This window comes from Mirounga leonina, unplaced genomic scaffold (genome assembly GCF_011800145.1).
Source record: "Mirounga leonina isolate KUSES-001 unplaced genomic scaffold, KU_Mleo_1.0 Mir_104, whole genome shotgun sequence".
Taxonomy (NCBI): Eukaryota; Metazoa; Chordata; class Mammalia; order Carnivora; family Phocidae; genus Mirounga; species Mirounga leonina.
This window is the reverse complement of record NW_023270231.1, coordinates 20,997,172-21,019,255: the sequence shown is the minus strand read 5'-3', so window position 1 is coordinate 21,019,255 and position 22,084 is coordinate 20,997,172. Positions and strand designations below refer to the sequence as shown.

Genomic DNA, 22,084 nt, shown 5'->3' with positions numbered 1-22,084 from the left:
ATTTTATTTTATTTTATTTTATTTTATTTTATTTTATTTTATTTTATGTCAAAGTACTAATTTTAGAGTCTTTGGATAGAAAGAAGAATTTACTTAAAAAGGAAAAATATCAGCCTGGCATGACATTTTGCTTTAAAAACCTGAAGCTAGGGAAAATGAAGTAAAATCCACAGACAGTACCAAACAAATGAAATAACAACAAACCCTCCCCAAGAAACCTCCCCCAGCTTAGGTACGGTTCATCTGTTAGGGTGAAAGAAAAGTCTATGTGCATCTATGGAAAGGAGGCCAGCACAGGAGTGAGAGAGACAATAGCTGGACCAGAGCGGGGCCAGGGGGCAGCTCACTTATTTACTGTGAAGTGTTAGGAATCTAACCCTGATCCAGAACTTCTTGTGTGTGTGTGTGTGTATGTGTGCGAGATAAAATTAACAAAGATGAACATTTAAAAAAAACAACACTTTTTACCAAGATGCGATAATTGAGAAGAGCATAATGCCTATGGCTAGTGGCAGCCGCGATGAATGCAGGAGTACAGGAGAGGGCTGGCTCATACACTGCATTTGGAGCTGTGAATTCAGTACACACCATTGGCAACGCAATCTGGCACCACCTATTAAAATAAAAAATATGCAGGGCCGCCTGGGTGGCTCAGTCGGTTAAACATTTGCCTTCGGCTCAGGTCATGATCTCAGGCCCTGCATCAGTCTCACTGTTTGGCAGGGAGTCTGCTTCTCCCTCTCCTTCTGCCCCTCTCCCCTGCTCACTCTCTCTCTGTCTCAAATAAATAAATAAAATCTTTAAAATAAAATGAAAAATATGCATACCTTTGCCTCAATCATCTTCCTCCTGCTGGTCCTTGCAAATAAAGGCACTATTACATGAGAACATGTATTATTTTATTGCAGCACTTTTTCTAGGGACAAAAAATTGGAAACAAAGTATGACCTTCACTAAGGAAATAATTGACTAAATGGTGGAAGATTAAGCAACGCAGGCTATTATACAGCTAAAAGGGTGAATGAGCTCCCTATCAATTGACTTGGAGAGATTTCCACTATGTATTTTTACTGGGAAAGGAAATGCAAAAAATTTTATAACCCTCCCTTTATTTTGTAAAACAGTAATGAAGAAATCCCCACGTATATGAGTTTGTCTAATTAAAAGAGTAGGTAGAAGGTATGCAAGGGCACACAGAGGTGGTTAACTTGCTCAGAGCAGGGGGATGGAGTCAGCCAGGAGAAGGGAAGAGAGAGGAGAGAAGTAGGACCAGGAACATAAGCTTAAGCAATAATTCATGATAGGCGTAGCACCTGTGTAGAGTGGGCTGATGCTTTGCAAATAAAGCTTTAAATTTGTGAAAACTAGCATATGTTTTTGTATAGCTTTTATGGTTGTTTTCTAATTACGGAGCTCTGGCAGAATGGGTGTTTTACCCAAATTAGGGATTCGTACTATATATTCCAAGTTTAGCAATGCAAATTCTCTTCTGTAGAAAATTAAATAAACAGTCTTTAATGTAAGTACTGAAACACGGCCAAACCAGCAGTTCTTTTGAAAACTGGCAGTCTGCCTGCTGATCATTATTTGCTATTCTTCCCCAAACAAATACCTCTGAAGAAATGGCACTCAAAGCCAGATGTAGATAATCTTTAAGACTTATATAATTTTGGAAAGTATAAATTTATGGTTCACATACCCCGTTGTCATGAAAACAGTAATACATATGTGGGCAAATGTATGGAAATTAACAATCCATTTTTGCATATTAATAATTTCATGGCTTGGGCTTTTTAAGCATGAAAATTACATATGTTATTTATTTCCAGCATGATTCCTTCATTGATTTGCATGAATTTTTCATTTTCAAACTTAGGAAAATTAACTTTTAGAAAATCATTTACTAGTAGAAACAATGAAACTCTTTTAAGTAATAAAATAGAGGGCACTTAATTTTTGCTTAAAAAAAGAAATTTCTGAGTAAGAATGTAAATATGAGGGGTAATGTTTAATGTATTAACTCTCTTCATGGACATTTGCATTTTTAGAGGGGAAAAAGCTTTAGAACAAAGGAATTTTAAAATAGTATTTCTAACATTAATGAAATAGAGGTTTGGTCCCTAGTGGGCAGGGAACTTTCTATCATGTAAAGGACTAGAACCAAGAATAGGGCCCTGTTCCTATGCACCTGGCTCCCTGCTCTCAGATCAGCTCCACTCTTCAGCCCTAGCCAACAAAGGCTAGATGCAGACCCTTCCAGGCTGATTAGAACAATTACCAAAATCTCTTTGTTCATTTCCAACTTTGATCTTTTTTTTTTAAGATTTATTTATTTGGCAGGGGAGGGGCAGAGGGAGAGGGAGAGACTCAAGCAGACATCACACTGACCACAGAGCCGGATATGGGGCTCGATCTCACGACGCTGAGATCACGACCAGAGCCAAAACCAAGAGTCGGACGCCTAACTGACTGTGCCCCCCAGGGGCCCCCCAAATTGATCTTTCATTAGTGTGTCTCTGACTCAGAAAGTGTAGCCCCTCACCCAAAACCCCCCTTCCAATTCCACACCCTTTCCCCAAATTCTGATTCTGTTTAGGACCATCCAGACCTGATCCTTGGACTTGGCCTCCCAGCTGTAGTGTGACTTTCTCTTCTCTCAAATGGTTTTGCTCTGGACTCCCCCCATCTCCTTTGCAGGGCCCTGCATCAGCCTTAATAGTGCTAATGGGAAGCACATCAGATGTGTAATTGTCATCTTTTTTTTTTAAGATTTTATTTATTTATTTGGGAGAAAGAGTATGCGTGCAAGTTGGGGGAGGGGCAAAGGAAGAGGGAGAGAGAATCTCAAGCAGACTGTGCTGAGCCAGAGCCCAATGTGGGGCTCGATCTCATGACCCTGAGATCATGACCCGAGCTGAAACCAAGATTTGGTTGCTTAACTGACTGAGGCTTAGCACCCAGGCACCCTGGCACCCTGTGATATTATCATCTTAATGTTGCTTGAAGAGTGTTGAATTGACACAGAGCCCAAGGTGAGTGACACTTAAAGGTTAAGGGTCCATTCAGTGCCATTATATGGAAGTACTAGCAAACAGTCAGGCTGGCTACTCAGTGTGTCTCCAGTCTCTGGGATTTGGAGAGGCAGTGCCAGATTCAGCATCTTTGATTTCTCTCAGGCTTTTTCCTCTATGCCTTGTTGACTCATTGTTTTCTTTGAAGATGTAAGTAATGTTAGCCAACTGTCTGATTCAGCTCTTCCCACTTGGACTTGTGAGCAGTTTTTCTGAAGATATCATATTTCATTCATGATATATTGATTTTATTACTGTAACTGGAACATTCTTGAGTTCTTCAGGTTTCAGAGATCATTTGTTCAATGCCAAAGTAGCAGGGTCTAGGCTCCCATTTCCACCCCCAAGTTTGCCCTCTTGCTTTGGACTATTGCTCAATTCCTGCCAATCGTCTCTTTGTCTCATAACTTTTTTTTTCATGCTGTTTCTCTTCATGCATTGCATAAGATACAGAATCTCTGGGCTTACGTTCCAGCACTTTAGCAAGTTGAGCAGAAAGAAGGCATTTCTTTCCCATTAAGCTCAGCAAACATCCCAGCATTGGGTCTTTGGATTTGGCTTGGGTTCCTAGCTATCCCTTAAATAATCACCATGACAAATGCTCTTGGAGACTGAGAGCCAGAATGAAGGGGTTGGGGGTGGGGAGTCAAATCCACCCAAACACAGGGATGAGAGTGGAGGAGGAAGAGCTCCTGAAGGAAAATACCTTCATGCTACCAGAGGGAAAATGGATGCCGAAAAATCAAATGAAACAAAACAAAACAGATGTTCACTGTGCTTGGACATTAGCAAAGAAAATTACGGAGCAGAAAAGAAAAAAATCCACTTCTTTTTTTTTTTTTTTTTTTAAGATTTTATTCATTTGTTTGACAGAGAGAGAGAGAGAGCACAATCAGGGGGAGCTGCAGGCAGAGGGAGAAGGAGAAGCAGGCTTCCCGCCGAGCAAGGAGCCTAATGCGGGGCTCGATCCCAGGATCCTGGGATCATGACCCAAGCTGAAGGCAGACGCTTAACCAACTGGGCCACCCAGGTGCCCCCCAAAAATCCACTTTAAAATTAATGCATACTGATACCCTGGCTTCTAGATCTGTCTCTGTAGAGGGCTGCTACACTGGCAGTCACTCTCCTTAGGCCCCCGGTGGCAGGAACATCTTTGAGAGAATAGATGATACATGTGGGAATCCTTGACCCTAAACTCTACTCAGGGTACAGGCCCTCCACTATCCCCTTTTTTTCCTTCTAAAATGAGGGGAACCCTCCTGACTGCTCCTTTTTCCTTTCTCTACCATCCTAGCCCTCTTTCTGCAGAGCTTCAGCTCTGCTCAAAGGAAGGTACAACTCTGCATCATTCTGCAGAGCTGTTTACCTTCCAACAGTCTCAAACTCTTCTGTCTGGAATCCTTTGGGGCCTTTGATTTTGTATGATCAAAAGGTCTATTGAATTTTTTTTTTTTTTTCCCAAATCAAAAGAGCAGAATCAAGCCTCAAATGAGAACTGCCTCTGTCTCTAGATAAGAAGATTGCCTACGTCAGTTTGGACTATTGTCTGCCTAAAACAGAAAAAAGCCCAATATTGTGGCTTCAACACGATAGAAGTTGAGGGCGCCTGGGTGGCTCAGTTGGTTGAGCGACTGCCTTCGGCTCAGGTCATGATCCTGGAGTCCCGGGATCGAGTCCCGCATCGGGCTCCCTGCTCGGCGCGGAGTCTGCTTCTCCCTCTGACCCTCCTCCCTCTCATGCTCTCTGTCTCTCATTCTCTCTGTCTCAGATAAATAAATAAAATCTTAAAAAAAAAAAAAAGATAGAAGTTTATCACTCTTTCAGTAAAAGAAGTCTAGAGACAGGCCCTCCAGTGCTGGTTTGCAGCTCCAAGGTCTTCAGAGACCAGGGCATCTACTATTTTGCTTCTCTGCCCAGACGATCACTTGCTGGCCACAGGAAGGAACAAAGAGAAAGGAGTGAAGCAAAGCCTGCCACTTTTTTTTTTTTTGAGAACTTCCCAGAAGTCCTCGGCCACCCTGTGCTTACATCTCCTTGCCCAAAGATAGTTGCCACATCTTGTCACAGGTAGCTGTGAGAGGGCCAGAACATAGAGGCTTTTCAATGAGCCCTTTAACTGAGAGGAAGGAAGGGACTGGATGGGGGAAGAGGCAGCTGCCACACGGTTGGTGAGTTCCGAGATGCCTCTTTGCTCTCCCGTGCATTGCTCTCAATCCCTTATTTGAAGTCATCTTCTGCTAGCTCATCTATGGTACCTAAAATTTAGTCTGTACCATTTTAGGATGTCCGTCATACAGTAGGTTTGACAGCTCTGAAAAATAGGTGTGGGCCATTTTAAGATACACAAAGCTGAGAGGAAGGCCCAGGGAAGTCCTGAGAAGGTTTTCATTTGGAAGAGGTCATAAATATTTGACATCCAGACAACATAAAGGGCGATATGAAGGGCCTTTGTGGTGACAAAAATGTGAGCCCACCGCATCTCTCGTCTCACAGCTAGATGGGACTCTACAGCTTCTTCAAAATCAAAAGTTTAATTTCACAAAAGTCAACAGCATTTCATCGTAAAATTATATCTCAATAATTTTTTAAGTCAATTGTATTTCAAACTGGTACGTTTAAAAATGACATAGTATGCAGTTTCGATTAGTCTCATCAATTTTTTTCCTTTCAAATATTGAAGAAACATTAAGGGGGGGAAACCAGTTGAATTCTCAGTAAGAAGGTCTCAATTTTTGAAAACGTTTTATTCTGAACATTTGAAAATATATATAAAAGAATATAATTAAACTCCATGTACTCATTACCCAATTCAACAATTACCACCCTTTTGCTAGTCTTATTTTATCTATTTGTCTGGCAGTTTTTCCCTGGATGGATTATTTTAAAGCAAATCCCAGACATTATATTATTTTAGCCTTCAATAAAGGCTATTTTTAAACTCTGTGATCCCAAGCACACGAACAAGGGAGATAAAACTCCATAATTTCAAACGACTAAAACTAGCAATTTCCACATACTGAAAAAATGTGTAGTTACTGATTCCTGGAGATGGAAGTGAGAGGGTAGATAGGCACAGAGCAGGGATACAGAATGTGACAAGCAAAATAATGCCCCGCAAAATGTCCATCCTAATCCCTGGAATCTGTGAATATGTTGCCTTAAAGGAAAAGGAGGAAAACAGTTGCAGATGGAATTACTGTTGCTAATTGGCTGACTTTAAGATAGATTGTCCCCGGTTATCTGGGTGGGCCCAATGTAATCACATGGTTCCTTAAAAATGGAAGAGGAAGCAGAGGTGAGTCACAGAGAGATGTGACTGAGGGCCAGAGTGATGTGATGTAATGGGAATCGACCGGCCATTGCTGGCTTGGGAGATGGAGGAAGCAGGGCAGGAGCCAAAGAATGCCTATGGCCTCTAGGAGCTGGAAAAGGCAAGGAGGCGTACTCTGCCTTAGAGCCCCCACTGGAGAACACAGCCCTGCTGACATCTCTATTTCAGTCCAGTGAGATCTGTGCTAGACTTCTCACCTGGAGAACTCTAAAATAAGAAATCTGTAATGTTCAAAAGCCACCACAGCTGTGGTAATTTGTTAGCACTGCAACACAAAACTAACGAACAGAGTGAGAGGCGGTCACCATTTGGCAACTTGAAGGGAACAGGTGGGAAAGGTTTCTTCAGAGATCTGAATCCTTTAGCCAGAAAATAATGTAATTACACCAACTCCTCGGAAGTAGGTCCTACAGATGGCAAAAGCCTCAGTTTTCAAGTCCTGCTCTTGTGCTAAGAATGTAAGTCAGCAGTGTGCTATAAAATTTGAAAATGGAAAAAAAAAGGAATGTACACCCCCTGCTGGTAGATAGAAAACAGACTTTTCCTGTTTTGGATTCTGGTTTCCTTGTATATTCTGGGAAGAGGGAAGGCGATCCTGGGCCTGTCAGCGGTGGGCCTCGGTTTGGACTAACTGAGCTCTGAGCCCCATGCAGACTGTAAAATACCAATGGGGCCACACTGAGCTGATTATTTTCACAACGCGTGGTTGGAGAAGTACCTCTTTAGATCTGTTTGTTGTTTCAACAGAACCTTCTCTTTTAAAGAATGCAATATAAGAGATACTATGAGACAAACATCTTTTCCAGTTAAGATGCTTGCAAGTTCAGTTAAAGAGAAACAAGCCAGCCTCCAGCATGCTTACTCAACATTTGTTCAAAGACTCAAGGTGGTAGTGTGTTAGTTTCTGAAATTTTAGTCAAAAATAATCCCTTCATCCGTGACAAGGAATTAATAAGAGAATTCTTAAGAACTGTTATAGAGATTATATTTCTGATTTTTTTAAATTAAGAAATGATTTATTTAAAAAAAAAGAAATATCCTGAAACAAGTTCTTTTTCCTGATTTGTTCCTACGCAAAAGAAGGTTGTTTACCAGTGGACCAAGCTTTTTCATTTGGTCTGGCAACTTCATTCCCACCTCTTCCAACTGCCTTCTCCTATTCTGGGCAAACCCATTAAAGCATGGAGGTTAGAGGTGACAGAGGGGCAGGAAGGAGAAGGCAAAAGAGAAGGAAGAGGTTCTAGAGTTCTAGAGTGTAGAATTGTTTCATATGTATATTTGCACATAATATTCTTGTACTTAACATACAAAGTTAATATGACATGTATTTATATTATATATGTTTATTATATTACTGTATATTGTATTATATTTATATAATATATATCTATTACATAGATACACAAACATAAAGAAAGAGAGCAAGTTAGCTCTGTACTAATTAGGACTCTTTAATCAAAGTAACAAAACCCATCTAAGCTAGGATGAGTACATCTCTTCCAACAGCAGATTTACTTTCTTTTTAATAGATTCACACTTACACATAACAGAATTTTGCATCCCACCACCTGCTCCTCAGTAACCTCAACACATACTTGGTGATAACTTACTCCTTTGCCTAAACATTAGTTAGCAACTGTTTAGAGAGTGCCCACCTCTAAGCACTGGGGATTCAATGCGTAAGTTAGAAAAGGTCCCTGCTTTTCTTGTAACTTATAGTATAGTGGGGAAAGGAGAAAAATGGCCCGAGAAATTTTCAAATTGAGGAGGCTATTTAGATCGAGGGGTCTGGGAAGAATTTCTGAGGAGGTGATGTTAAGCTGTACAGAAAGCCACAAAAGAGGGAATTGTGGAGGGGTGGGCAGCATTCCAGGCAGAAGGAACGGTATGCAGAAAGAGCTTGGAGTATGTGATGAATTGCAAGGAGACTACTGTGGCGAGAGTGTAGTGAGAGATGAAGATGGGACATGAGAGGAAAGGAGAGTGAATGCCGGGCAGGTGCCCCTCGCGTAAAGTCTCTCAAGCCATGGCACACAAATTGGATTCTACCCTGAGGTCACGACTTTTAAGCAAAAGAGTGATCAAATTAATGTGTTTAGATGATCACTCTTGCTGCTTTGTGGAGAATGGGTTGCAAGGGGGTCAGGAGACATTCAGAAGCCTGTGGAAGCAGTCCGGCTGAGGTTGAGGAGGCTTAGCCTGAGGTAGGGAAAGCTGAAGTGGAGAAGAAGGGATGGATCTTGGAGGTTGATTGGCCAGGACTCAGTGTGGGTTGAACATGTGCATGTGTGAGAAAGACAGGAACTAAGGTTCACTCTTAGGCTTCAGGTTTGAGCCTCTGGATGCCCAGTGGAACATGTCAATTGAAATGATTTGGGCCAAAGTAAAAGAAAGCTTTGGCTGAAACCAAGAGACATGTGTGAGTTCATATAAGTTCAGAGGTAGGACAGGCTTCAGGATTCACTTCAGCAGTTCTTGAGGAGTCTGGCTTGTGGTTAGAGATCTACGTGTGATTTTTCGGGCCTAACCTTAGGCAATCACAGAAGCTTTACCTGACAGGTCTCCCCGGGAGTGACTGCCCTCCCCACACAGCCAGTACACTGCAGTCTCTGGGGAGCACGGCAGTCAGGGACTTGGGCCCCTGTGACTCCCATGCTTCTCCTGTTTGCATTCCCAGCCCCAGGTCCTCCAATACTATCTCCTTATCTGAGGCCTTGGCAGAGGTCTTCTTTAGTCTCCTCACTGAAGCCACCTCCTGGGGGAAGGAGGAGTACTTTTCCACACTAAGACTTCCCCTCGTTCCTCTTTCCCAGGGTCCATAAAACTGCATGAGCCTTTTGTTCAGTGAGATCCACCTGGCCCTTGACCTCCCCCTGACCCTGTTCCATGGGAAAGTGGAGCAGAAGGGGTCAGTGCTTTCTCTGGTTTTAGCCATCATGGTAAGTTGATTAAAGGCTTAACTCTCATTTTCGGCTTCTTGCTTTAATTGGCAACTCTGACACCTGACAACTCTGGCTCCCACCTGGGACCCGGTGCTCGGGATTGTGCTCTCTCTCTCTCATTCTTCCCGCATCCTCCTCCCCACCCCCACCCCCACCCCCACCCCCACCCCAGCTGAGCTGAGCTCCTGACAAATCTGCCTCCTTTTCTCCACAGGTCTTTCAGCTTTGCCCTCCTGCATGTGTTACTTTATCCTCAGGATGATGGTGAGATGGCCCTAGTAGTTCTATCACCAGCTAGACCCAAGACCTGACCTTTACTGCTCACCTGTTTGTACCCAGCCACCTTTGTTCCAAGTTTTTCCTTCTTTCCAGCTTATCTCTTAACTCAGGCAAGAGACCTGAAGGAAACCGAAGCTACCCCTCAAGCAGTAATGACTGCCTGGAGGAGGAGCTCCACAGCCCCAGACCACCCAGACCAGTTTGAACTTAACTACTTAACTGCCCCTCCCCTTAAGTGTATAATACATTATTAGCTATAGTCACCAAGCTGTACAGTAGGTCTCCAGAACTTATTCATCTCATAACAAAATGTGTACCTTCAACTAACAAAGATATTATGATTCAAGTCAACATTTACACAACAACACCTATTTGCCCTTTGTGTCAGCCTCCCCTTGAAATTTGCTCAGAGTAGATCTTAAGTGTTCTTACCACACACACACACACACACACACACACACACACACACACACACAGTAACTATTGAGGTGATGGATATGTTAATTAGCTTGATTGTGGTAATCATTACACAGTATATATCAAAACAACATGTTGTACATCTGCTATGGTCTGATGTTTGTGTCCCCCTGCAAATTCATGTGTTCAAATCCGAGTGCCCAATGTGGTAGTATTAGGAGGTGGGGGCTTCATGCTTACGTCATGAAGGTAAAGCCCTTATGAATGGGATTAGTGCCCTCGTAAAAGAGCCCAGAGAGCTAGCTTGCCTCTTCCGCTGTGTAAGCTGACACCTAGAAGGCACAGTCTATGAACTAGGAGATGGGTTCTCACCAGACACTACATCTGCTAGTGCCATGATCTTGAACTTCCCAGCCTCCAGAATTGTGAGAAATAAATGTTTGTTGTTTATAAGACACCCAATTTCTGGCATTTTTTGTCATAGGAGCCTGAATGGACAACACCTTAAATATGTACAATTTTTATTTGTCAATCACACCTCAATAAAGCTGGAAAATAAATTTAAAAAAAGAACTTTGAAGGTATGTGAATAGGCTTCGACAGACTTAATCTCACTCAATTTAAAGGAAGGCCAATAAGCATATTAAGTATTTTTTAAAGAATGCGATAGGGCGCCTGGGTGGCTCAGTTGGTTAAGCGACTGCCTTCGGCTCAGGTCATGATCCTGGAGTCCCTGGATCGAGTCCTGCATCGGGCTCCCTGCTCTGCAGGGAGTCTGCTTCTCCCTCTGACCCTCCCCCCTCTCATGTGCTCGCTCTCATTCTCTCTCTCTCAAATAAATAAATAAAATCTTAAAAAAAAAAAAAAGAATGCGATAACTTGTTTTGTTGTAAGGATTATTGTATTTGAAAGAATATTATTCTATACCATGCTGTACAGACATTAATAATAATTGTTATTGTGTCATTCTCCCTAAAGCAGAATTCCTTCTGTGAGCTCAGAACTGAAATCTCTATCTGCCTATCCCATGTAGTTAAAAAGACTAAATGAGATAGCATAAAACGGCAAAGGTTTTGATCAACCCAATTATTTTAAAATTGTATCTATATTATAATTTAAGAAGCCTAGCATCTCCCTTTCCCTTAATTTCAAGCTCCAATTTATCGGCCTTTCTCAAGCCACAGGCTGCTGGGGCCTGTGGGCAGTTGGGTTTGAATGAGGCCCTGAATTCTTTGGAAGTCACAGCTCAGGGGGCTGCCATAAGGGCTGTTCTACTGTGCACATGTCCGGCTCCTAGATGTGTGTGTGAGGAGGCAGGGGTGGGATGGTGAATGGGCAGGAAAGTAGCTTGAAAGATGCTTGCCCCCAGACATCTGTGGAATTCTCAGTGAAGGAATTGGTTTAGCACTGTATGGAAGCCTGGAGATCTGCAGGCCCCTTAGAGCTCAAAAAGGGTTGTAGAGCTTATCCCTAAGATGAAACTTCAGAGCGATAAGGGAGCAGGAGGACTTCCTCCAGGTCCTTTGGTAAGGGCCCGTAGCCTGCTTCTTTCCATAGATATCATTGGCCCCTGGGGGATAAGCACCACTGGGCCTTCCACTGTTGTTTCACTGCCATCATTTAGAGTACTCTGAAAACCAGACTTGAGCTTCACATGGACCACTGAGAAAAATAGCTGCTAAGATACCCCCAGCCAGAGAAAAGAAGTTCAGTTAAGACAGATAGGATGCATATCCAGCAAAATAGAACCATTCAAGGGGCTCACTCCCACACTTAAAGATCCATTACACCATGCTGCCTGGACTTCTAACTGCTAGCATCTGCATTTCTTTCCATGAGGGCTTTTCCTGGCTCATGGGGCAGGCTGGGGTGTAAGCTCCAGGAACATGCCGTAACCAAGGACGATGGAAGTTAGTATATAAATACCCCATCTTCCTCACCCCTTCAGTAGGCAGTGTATGTTTTACCCTGGTCTCCAGAATTCTCCAGCGGGATCAGCTCCAGTTACCCACAGTGCTAACTTCCTTGATAATAATCCATTTTTTGGCTTTCTTTCCTTTCTGACTCACTTCCCTGCTCTGCTACCATTTTTTCCTGGATCACCTCCCACATAAACTACTTGCTTTCAAATCCTTGTCTCAGGGCCTGCTTCTTAGGAAACCCAAACTGAGACTTGTAGTGTGCCAGGAGGATTAAATAAAGCAAACAGAATACTCCTGCCTGTGCTCCCCTACTTGACTCCTAGAACACTTCCAGTTTGGTCTGGAAGGATTTTCTCTTTAGAGAATTTGACCAGCTGGAAAGAATGACCTATAGTTACTGATGTCATGTGTTCCCAACTAACAGCCCAGCCAGATCACCCTACAGAGAAGCCCTCAGGAAACAAGTTCCACCTTCATGCTGGAAGCTTCCGATCAGCTTTTATAGCACTTAACTCCAGTTTTTTAGTTATGTACTTTTTAAAAAGATTTTATTTTGGGGGCGCCTGGGTGGCTCAGTTGGTTAAGCAACTGCCTTCGGCTCAGGTCATGATCCTGGAGTCCCTGGATCGAGTCCCGCATCGGGCTCCCTGCTCAGCAGGGAGTCTGCTTCTCCCTCTGACCCTCCCCCCTCTTGTGCTCTGTCTCTAAAATAAATAAAAATCTTTAAAAAAAAAAATAAAAAGATTTTATTTTTATTATTTGAGAGAGAGAGAGAACACATGAGTGGGGGGAGGGGCAGAAGGAGAGGGAAAAGCAGGCTCCCCACTGAGCAGGGAGCCCGATGCGGGTTCAACCCCAGGACCCTGAGATCATGGACTGAGCAGAAGGCAGATGCTCAACCGACTGAGCCACCCAGGTGCCCTTAATTATGTACTCTTAAGTATGAGTGAATAGTTGAAGACTACCAGAAAACTTCCAATATGATAGACGGAGACCAAATTAATAGCAAAAAGCAGCTGAAAGGAAGAAGAGACTATTCAAGAATTAGAAAACTTTAAAAATGTATTGTGTGTATGTGGTTTTTGTTTTGTTTTTTGTTTTTTTAGAGAAGGAGAGAGGGACAGAGAGAGAATCTTAAGCAGGTTTCATACCCAGGGCAGAGCCCAATGCAGGGCTAGACATCACAACCCTAAGATCATGACCTAAGCTGAAATCAAGAGTCAATCACTTAACCAACTGAGTCACCCAGGTGCCCCTAAAAATGTATTGTTAATATCCTCATAGGGATTAGAAATCTATGAAGCAAAGCTATGACACCATAATGAAGACGCATTTGAAAAACAAAAGAAAACTCCAGAAAAATAAAAACTGTATAGATGGCTGGAAGAAAAATTTGAGTTCTCCAATAAAGAGCAAAAAAACAAAGATGGAAAACAGGAGAGTAAAATAGATGGTAAAAGGGCTCTTACATCAAGTTTGGGTTTGAGTATACATCAGAAGCTGATGTAGGGGAGCTATCAGAAGATAAAAGACGGGAACCTGCTCATACCTGAACAAAAGGAAATAAAACTTGGGCAGTTGTGCAGGCCAAGAATGGAGGCAGAGGTCCTGCTTAGGCAGTTCTTGCATTAATGAGAACTAATGAGCACCTGATGTAAGGACAGAGGACATTTGGACAGAAATTAAGAAAAAGATGAGAGATTAAATGGTGGAACAAACTGAAGTTGTGACTGAGCAGGTGTGTGTGTGTGGTGGGGGGGTTGTGGATCTGATGTAAAAGGTTAAAGAACGGATGGATCTAGATTTTTCTGCAAGATCCTAAATGTACTGGGCTCCATTAAGCAAGATGAGGAATCAGCGAGGACCAGTAGGTTGGAGCGGTGTGTGTAGGAGGTAGAATGCAGATTCCCGAGTTCAGGTTCAATCAGTATTTTCTCAGTAGGTGTCAGATATTGGGATAAAGTTTTGTCTGGGTCGCCTGAGGAAAGGCAGAGGAAGGTCACCAGAAAAAAGACAAACCCCTTCAGGTGTTTGTAGTTAAGGAGGTACAGCCCTTGGCCTGGAGGGGATGGCGGGGGGGGGACGACAATGAATGTTTGTGCAGGATACTTGGTGACAGGAACTGTAAATGCACGCTTGCGCAGGACCGCCTCCGGGGGTCTGCCCTGTAGAAGAACGAGAGCCTCCTTCGTCACCGAGAGGACGCTCAGACCACGCCGCACCCTAGGATGTTGGGCTCGGAGTCTATCTTTCAAGACCCGAATCCTCTGGCCTTCCTAGTAGTCCAAAAGGCGGCATGGTGCGCATGCGCATGACCACCCCAGGGCTCAATCAAAGGCGGCGGGAAGTTGGTTTTCTGAGTAGCAACTGAGCTGCTTGAAGACCGATTGGAGATGACAGACCAATAAACAAACATTTCATTGGTTTATCCTGCTCAGCTTCCCAATTCTCCAGCTTGCTATTGGATCTTTCAAGCAGAGCAGGGGCGTGACTCCCGGGGCTCCTCCCCGCGCTCTGGCCCACCTTCGGGGTCCGGGGCTGAGGGAGCGGGACGGAAGTGAGTGGGTCCCGCCCCTTCCCCCCTCGTCTTCGCTGGAGCCGCTGCCGCTACAGTCGCTGCCTCCTCTCCGGCGAGCCGGAGTCTCCGTGCCGTACCCTCGGTCCCCGGCCGCGCGGAGCCGGGATGCACTGCTCCTGCTGTGGGTCCTCATCATGGAGACCAAACGGGTGGAGATTCCCGGCAGCGTCCTGGACGATCTCTGCAGGTACCGCGGCGCTGCCAGGGCCCCCTTCGTCCCCTCCTCGTTTTCTCTCACACTGGTCGACCGCGGAGGCCTCCGCGTTTCCTCCCCCCCGCCCACATCCTTGTCCTCGCTTTCCGGTCCCGCCGTTGCTCGCTTTCCCCGCTCGACCCTTTTCTCGGACGACACCACCCCTGTCTTTCCGCCGCAGCCTCCCGGTGTCTCACGGCCGCTGCGTCCTTCCTCACGGGCCACCGGAATTTCCTCATTTTCTTAGTTCCCCAACTCTTCCTTTGCTGCAAGTGAAGCCGCTGCGCCAAACCCTGGGTCTGGAGCGTTTTTCGGCTGCCCCCTCCCCCTCTCATTGTTTTTTTTTTTCTGCCTCTGACTTTTATAGACTGTTCCCCTCCTCCTCCCTTTTCTCATGCCTCAATTCTGTCCAAAGACCCCAAGGTTTTGAGCCTTAGTAGTCCCACGCCCCCGGATCTACGCAGGGAAGCAGTTTCAAACTTAACCTTTCGCCCGTGTGCTCTCACACGTCCGTGGCATTTTCTAAGTTGCTATAAGGAATTACTGTCTTGTTCATCCCCAAACTTTTTGGAAGGGGGGTGGGTAGAGAGTTGCTTTTTTTTCATTCTTTAATTTTCCTTAAAGGAAATTCTCAACCGCAGGGTTTTAACGCATGGTATACTTTTGAGAAATTTTTTACTTTCTTCCCTCTTGTTAGCGATGATTTCAGATAGCCAAACTTAGGGAAAATGGACTTAAAATATTTTCTTTCCCGAAGTAAAATTTTTGATGCAGTAATACCCTGGGTTGTCGCCGGCTTAGGTGGATTGTGAAATAAATTATAAGTGAGTAAAAGGCTCTGATAAAATAACACCTTTTGAAGTACATTTACTGCGTTTATGTATAGAAATCTGACTTTTAATAGTTGTGTCGCATTCACGCCCCTTTTTTTTTTTTTTTTAAATGGGAAGGAAAGAACTAATACTTGTGGAGGTACTGCTGTGTGCCAGGCATTGGGTGCTCCCTTCACATATATCATTTTATTTATTCCCCGAAACAAGTCCTGTTTGGTGCAGTTATTTTCATATGACAGAGTCGGTTTGTAATTTACACAAGGTCACATTTCTCATAATTCAGAAAATCAGGATTTGAAACCTAGGCCTTTTTCTCTACAACGCCTGTGCTTTCCCCCTATGCTAGGTAGACGTTGCAGAAAGTCAAGTCTAACATTTTAAACCTCACAAAAGTACATGTAGATAACTATATAGACTAATTTTGGAACTAATAAGAATTAATGTCGCTATACTTCTTTGGTGATGATATGATTTTAATTTTTGGAATATGATCGATTCAAACAAACCACTTAAAATGCACTTATTTTCTGTGATCCCAGTTTCATAAGAAAAGATTTAATGTATGTATGTCTGTGTGGATAAATGACCGGATGAACATGTACAAGAAGTGAGATTATGATTTTTTTATTGATGTTTCCAAGATTTTTTAAAGGATGTGTATTTTTATAGTTAGAAAAAAAGTAAAGATGGGTGTGTTTTTTAAAAGGTGAGCATTAATTATGTATGAATTACTAGGGATACAGGTTAATAAAAAGATGGGTAATCTCACACTTTTTACAGGCATCTAAAATAATCTTCCTACTCGTATGGGTTTATTTTGTATACTACAGAGGATTACATCATTGAAAGAAGTCCTAGCAACCGTTATGAAGGTGATTGATTTTATGTGGAACCTGTTTACTCACAAAATTTGTTTTGTAAACAATACGTTAAACGTCTGCTGAGTGTTAAAGATTCTTGGTGTTCCAGTGAGTTTAAGCAATTTTATACAAATCTTTTGGAATAGGGTAACATTTTTTTTTTCTTTAAGAAATGAGAGTAACATTTTTGTAATTACTGTGTTTTGGCTATATAAATAAGCATTATATGTTTAAATATTAGGGCTAGCTGCTTGACTAATAAACCAAATAACCATTTCTTAAAAAACTTTAAGTTTTAAAAATCATGCAATTTTAAAGTTAGTGTTTATAATATTTTTATTGGTAAATTTAAAGACTTTTAATGTGAACAATTCAGGCTTTTATGATTGTGGGGTTTTTAAGAAATAAATTTACTAAAAATTTATGTTTAATTTCTATAAAAATAAAGCTTAATGGAAAAAGGTTAATTTTTCTGCTCTTTTAAGTACCTCTTGATTTATGTTTGGCTTTGACTCGTTTCTATATATTCCCCAATTCTGTTGTTTATTATTAGTGTATTTAAGAAGTTTTTTGTTTTGTGTTATTGATTTCTGATACATATTCCTGCTAATCTTGTCTACTTCAGTCATTGACCATATAGTAATAATTCTGGAGAAATGTAAAATTGAGAATGATTTTGATGTGAAAAATTAGAGGAGACTTACATTCTCAAGAAGTGACTTTGTAACGGTTAGACTGCTTATAACCTAAGACATGGAATGTTATTTTGCAGATGGTTTCATACGCAACATTTCATTTACTGGGATACCAGTGTAGCCATTAGAAATCCCTAAGGCAGTTAGCAAACAGTAAACTGAAGGAAAATACTTGTGTCTTGAAAGATGGATACAGTATACTATTGAACATAATACTTAGTCATTTGATGCCTTTTGTTAAACAAATTTTTAAATGTTTTGTGTGTGTGTGTGTATGTGTATGTGTATATGTATGCCCAAGGAAGTCTGAGAGCATATACTCTCAGAAAACTGAAAACTGAAAAACACTAGTTATTTCTGGGTAAAATGAAATTAGAGGAGAGGAAGGAAAGACTGTCATCTAAAATGTTCTAGTGAACATTCTAGTAAACTTGTATGTAGAAAGTAAATCTGCTCCCATCTTATGGTGATATTTGCCTCTGTTGCACCATGATTTTTGACATTAAAAGTCAAAGAATTTTTCAATACCATTTAAATTAGCTTATTAAATACCTGAAAAGTATGTTTTTAAAGTAAAAATTGAAAACTACAGCTTGTTTCTCTTTTAAAGAAATGCTTGGAGTTTTTTTTAAAGCCCCTTTAAGAATTAAATGGTGAAGCCACTCTAGTGTTAAAAGGAGAAAGGTATGTTCTGGCAACTAATGTTGCTGCTATTTTGGTGATTGTGTAAGCTAATCAAATAATTCTTGCTCATCTTCAGGTTGCCATTTTAGTGTTCAATTCTGCAACAGTTTTGTACTAATTGTAGTTCTGTTAATGTTCTATCTGTAGGAAAATTGAAAAGATGACATTTTGTGAGGTGGAGAAATTTTTCTCAACAAATTATGGTGAAAAGCATTTTATTTCATATATGCTACGTATACACACATTTATTTATTTTTATTTTTAGTAATCACCCAATGTGGGGCTTGAACTCATGACCCCGAGATTTAGTCCTGTGCTCCTCCAACTGAGTCAGCCAGGCACCCCTGCACACACTTTCAAATCTTTAAAACAGATCAAAAACATACATAGAATGAAAGCATCGACGTGTTATTTTCATGTATTGAAATTTCCTTTTTTTTTTTTTTTGAGAGCGAGCGAGCGTGTGCTTGCACACAGCGCTGAGGGGCATGGGTGGGGGAGAGGGAGAGAGAACCCTTTTTTTTAAATATATATATATGTTTTATTTATTTGACAGAAAGAGAGAGCACAGGCAGGGAGAGCAGCAGAGGGAGAGGGAGAGGCAGGCTTTCCACTGAGCAGGGAGCCTGATGTGTGGGGCTCGATCCCAGGACCCTGGGGATCATGACCTTAGTTAAGGGCAGATGCTTAAGGACTGAGCCACCCAGGTGCTTGAGAATCTTAAGCAAGCTCCGCACCCAGCCCTATGCAGGGCTTGATCTCATGACCCTGAGATTATGACCTGAGTTTGAAATCAAGAGTCCGTTGCCTGGGTGGCTCAGATGGTTAAGCGTCTGCCTTCAGCTCCGGTCATGATCCCAGGGTCCTGGGATCGAGCCCCCTCAACCGGCTCACTGCTCAGCGGGGGGCCTGCTTCTCCCTCTCCTGCTCCCCCTGCTTGTGCTCTCTCGCTCTCTGTCAAATAAATAAAATCTTAAAAAAAAAAAAATCTGTTGTTGCTTAACCGAGTGAGCCACCCAGGAGCCCTCCTTTTTCTTATAAAGTTTCTTAAAGAAGGCAGCTTTTTTTTTTTTAAGATTTTATTTATTTATTTGACAGAGTGAGCGCGCGTGAGCACGTATAAGTGGGGGAGCGGCAGGCAGAGGGAGAAGCCGGTTCCCTGCTGAGCAGGGAGCCCCAGGGCTCCATCCCAGGACCCTGAGATCCTGATCTGACCTAAAGGCAGACGCTTAACCGACCGAGCCACCCAGGTGCCCCAAGAAGTCAGCTTTTAGTTGTTAAAAAGATGTGCTCATGTGTAAGGTTAAAAAAAAAAAGTTGAGGAGTAAGGGTGAAGTTATAAAAGAAAAGCAACAGTCTTCTGCCCTACCCCTTTTTATCTGAGTTCTGCTCTCCAGACTTTTACCTGTTTTGTGTTGAATTCTCCTGGTAGATAATGTAGTATTTTAAAATATACTTGGACTAGTTTCTTGTTTTATCAACTTCAGATGTTAGATTGAAAATTTAGTTAACCTTGGTAGATAGGTGAGGGTTTAGTTTATCAAAAGCCTACTGATGCCTTTGCCCTACTTCCAGTACAGTTATATCACTATTTTAAATTGTTCTGTTGGTTAGCTTTCTGCTTTATGGATTTATGGTCAGTATTTTGAGTCTGTATTTGATAAGGTGGGGCAGTCAGTGTCCCATCTTTTCTTCCTTTTCCTTCTTACACATTCCCTCAGCTTCTATCCAGGTGAACTTAAAAATTGATAGTATTTACATTCCATTTTGTAACCTTAATGAGGTTTTAAAGCCCCTTTAAGAATTAAATTCTTAAATTTTTACTATTGGTTGACTGCAAAAGCTGAACAAGAATAATAGCATTTTTATATGGTATAACTATGCACGTATTTTTCACAGTAGAGGCAAGTTTACAATGGCTAGGATTTTGTTTCTTTTCCCTCTAGTCATAGTTAGGATCCCTTCCGTAAGGGCCTTGGGAGAGAATGCCAAAATGAATTCTCTTTCTTATATTCTACTAATTGGTCAAAATGATGCTGCCTTTTATAGTTTTTTCTTTTGGAGAAAGAAGCATATGCTTTCTTCATTATTCCCTCATTCTTTCTGGCTATTCTTTTTTTTTTTTAAGATTTTATTTTTAAGTAATCTGTACATCCAACATAGGGCTTGAGCTTACAACCCCAATATCAGGAGTTGGACACTACCGACTGAGCCAGCCAGGCACCCCTCTTTCTGGCTATCCTTGAAGTCTATTTTTTTTCTTTTTGATTGTCTTTTTGTTCCAGTGTTGACTTTTGCTTCATACTTGGATTATGATTCTTTTGTACATTTACCTCTCTTCCCCAACATCTTCAAAATAGCTTCCTCCCCTTCACCCCTGTCTGCTCCTTTATTTTGTCCTCAGTCGTACTCTTAGTCATACTCTATGCTACAGAATTCTTTTTTCCTGGAGAGTGCCTTCTTGGAGACCTCCACTTTTCTAGCCCAGTCTGGACTGGTTGTTCCCTAGACTTGCCAAACAACTGGCCTGCTAGAATTCTCTTTCATGGCTCTGCCGGGTCGGGTCTCTTATCTCTTTTTTTTTTTCTTTTTTAAGATTTTATTTATTTATTTGACAGAGAGAGACACAGCGAGAGTGGGAACACAAGCAGGGGGAGTGGGAGAAGGAGAAGCAGGCTTCCCGCGGAGCAGGGAGCCCCATGCAGGGCTCGATCTCAGGACCCTGGGATCATGACCTGAGCCAAAGGCAGACGCTTAACGACTGAGCCACCCAGGCGCCCCGGGTCTCTTATCTCTTAAATCTCATGTTTTATGCTTTCTTGGTTTTCATTCTTGTTTTCCTGGTGCACATTCTAAAGTAATTTCCTTCGAGAGGATCATTAGAAATAAACTTCTGAGTCCCTATATGACTAAAATGCCTGTTTCTCTTCCCACACTTATGTTCCCAGGTGGTCCAGGGTTCACACTTTTTTGAGTACCAAGGTTCTAGGAGATAACCTCAACAATCTTTTCTTCAGGGCCAGTTTTTTCAATGTAATTTTTTCTTTGTCATGCCCCAGATTTTCCTTTGATGTTGGATGGTTTTTGTTGCTGTTTCATATTTAAGATGAGGTTATAAGGGGCTTGTTTATTGATAGGCTCTTTTATGTGAGTGGATAGGGTGTTAGCTCTTACACTGGGAATCCTTGAAAACCAGTTTTGCTTTGGGGTGCCAACACCCAAACCTATCAGCTAAAGTTGGAAAAGAGCCTCAGATGTTGTTACTCCTTCCCCCACTCTCTTGTAGGAGAAACTCCTGACTCAAAGGAGTGAAAGAATAGACAGTTTTCTATTACATAAGTAGACCTTGCCCTTCCCCCTCTCCCTTTTTAAAAATTGAAGTACAGCTGACACAATGTTACATTAGTTTCAGGTGTACAGAATAAGTGATTTGAGTACTCTGTTATGCTGTGCTCACCACAAGTGTAGCTGCCATCTGTCACCATACAAATGCTATTAAAATACCATTGACTATATTCCCTATACCATACCTTTCATCTCTGTGACTTACTCATTCCAAACTGGAAGCGTGTTATCTCTCACTTCCCTTCACCCATTTTGCCCATACCCTAATCCCTTCCCCTCTGGCAACCATCAGTTTAGTTTGTTCTCTGTATTTATGGGTCTTTTCTGTTTTGTTTGTTCATTTGTTTTTTTTAGATTTCCAGACATCTGTGAAATCATGCTATTTGTCTGACTTGTTTCACTTAGCTTCACTTGTTTCACTCTCTAGGTCCATCCATGTTTTCACAAATGGCTAGATCATTCTTTATGGCTGAGTGATATTCCATTGTATATATGTATGTATATATGCGCATATATATCTTTATCCATCCATCTATTGGTGGACACTTGGGTTGCTTCTTTATCTTGGCTATTGTAAATAATGCTGCAGTAAACATAGGGGTGTGTGTATCTTCTTAAATTGGTGCTTCTGTTTTCTTTGGGTAAATACCCAGTAGTGGAATTATTGTATCATATGGTATTTCTATTTTAATTTTTTGAGAAATCTTTATACTGTTTTCTACAGTGGCTGCACCAGTTTAAATTCCTACCAGCAATGCATGAGGGTTTCTTTTTCTCCATATCCTTGCCAACACTTGTTATTTCTTGTCGTTTTGATTTTGGCCATTCTGACAGGTATGAGATGATATTTCATTATGGGTTTTGTTTTTTGTTTTTTTAAATTTATTTGAGAGAGAGAGGAGTCACAAGTAGGCAGAGCAGCAGGCAGAAGGAG

The 22,084-nt window shown here is 42.0% G+C and overlaps 1 protein-coding gene and 1 long non-coding RNA gene across 3 annotated transcripts in view; both read left to right on the top strand.

Annotated features, from left to right (window-relative positions):
- Positions 1-10,079, top strand: part of LOC118017506 — a 32,633-nt gene extending 22,554 nt beyond the window's left edge. The window contains exons 3-5 of one of the 2 annotated variants that reach the window (XR_004681174.1): positions 909-1,017; positions 9,216-9,341; positions 9,559-10,079. This is a non-coding gene — a long non-coding RNA (uncharacterized LOC118017506). The remainder of the gene's footprint in view (positions 1-908; positions 1,018-9,215; positions 9,342-9,558) is intronic. The other variant, XR_004681175.1, reaches the window with a different exon arrangement.
- A 3,683-nt stretch (positions 10,080-13,762) lies between these two features.
- Positions 13,763-22,084, top strand: part of DCP2 (decapping mRNA 2) — a 57,180-nt gene continuing 48,858 nt past the window's right edge. Inside the window, exon 1 of the mRNA XM_035015399.1 lies at positions 13,763-14,727. Within this exon, the coding sequence (XP_034871290.1) occupies positions 14,675-14,727 (53 nt within the window). The 5' untranslated portion in view covers positions 13,763-14,674. The remainder of the gene's footprint in view (positions 14,728-22,084) is intronic.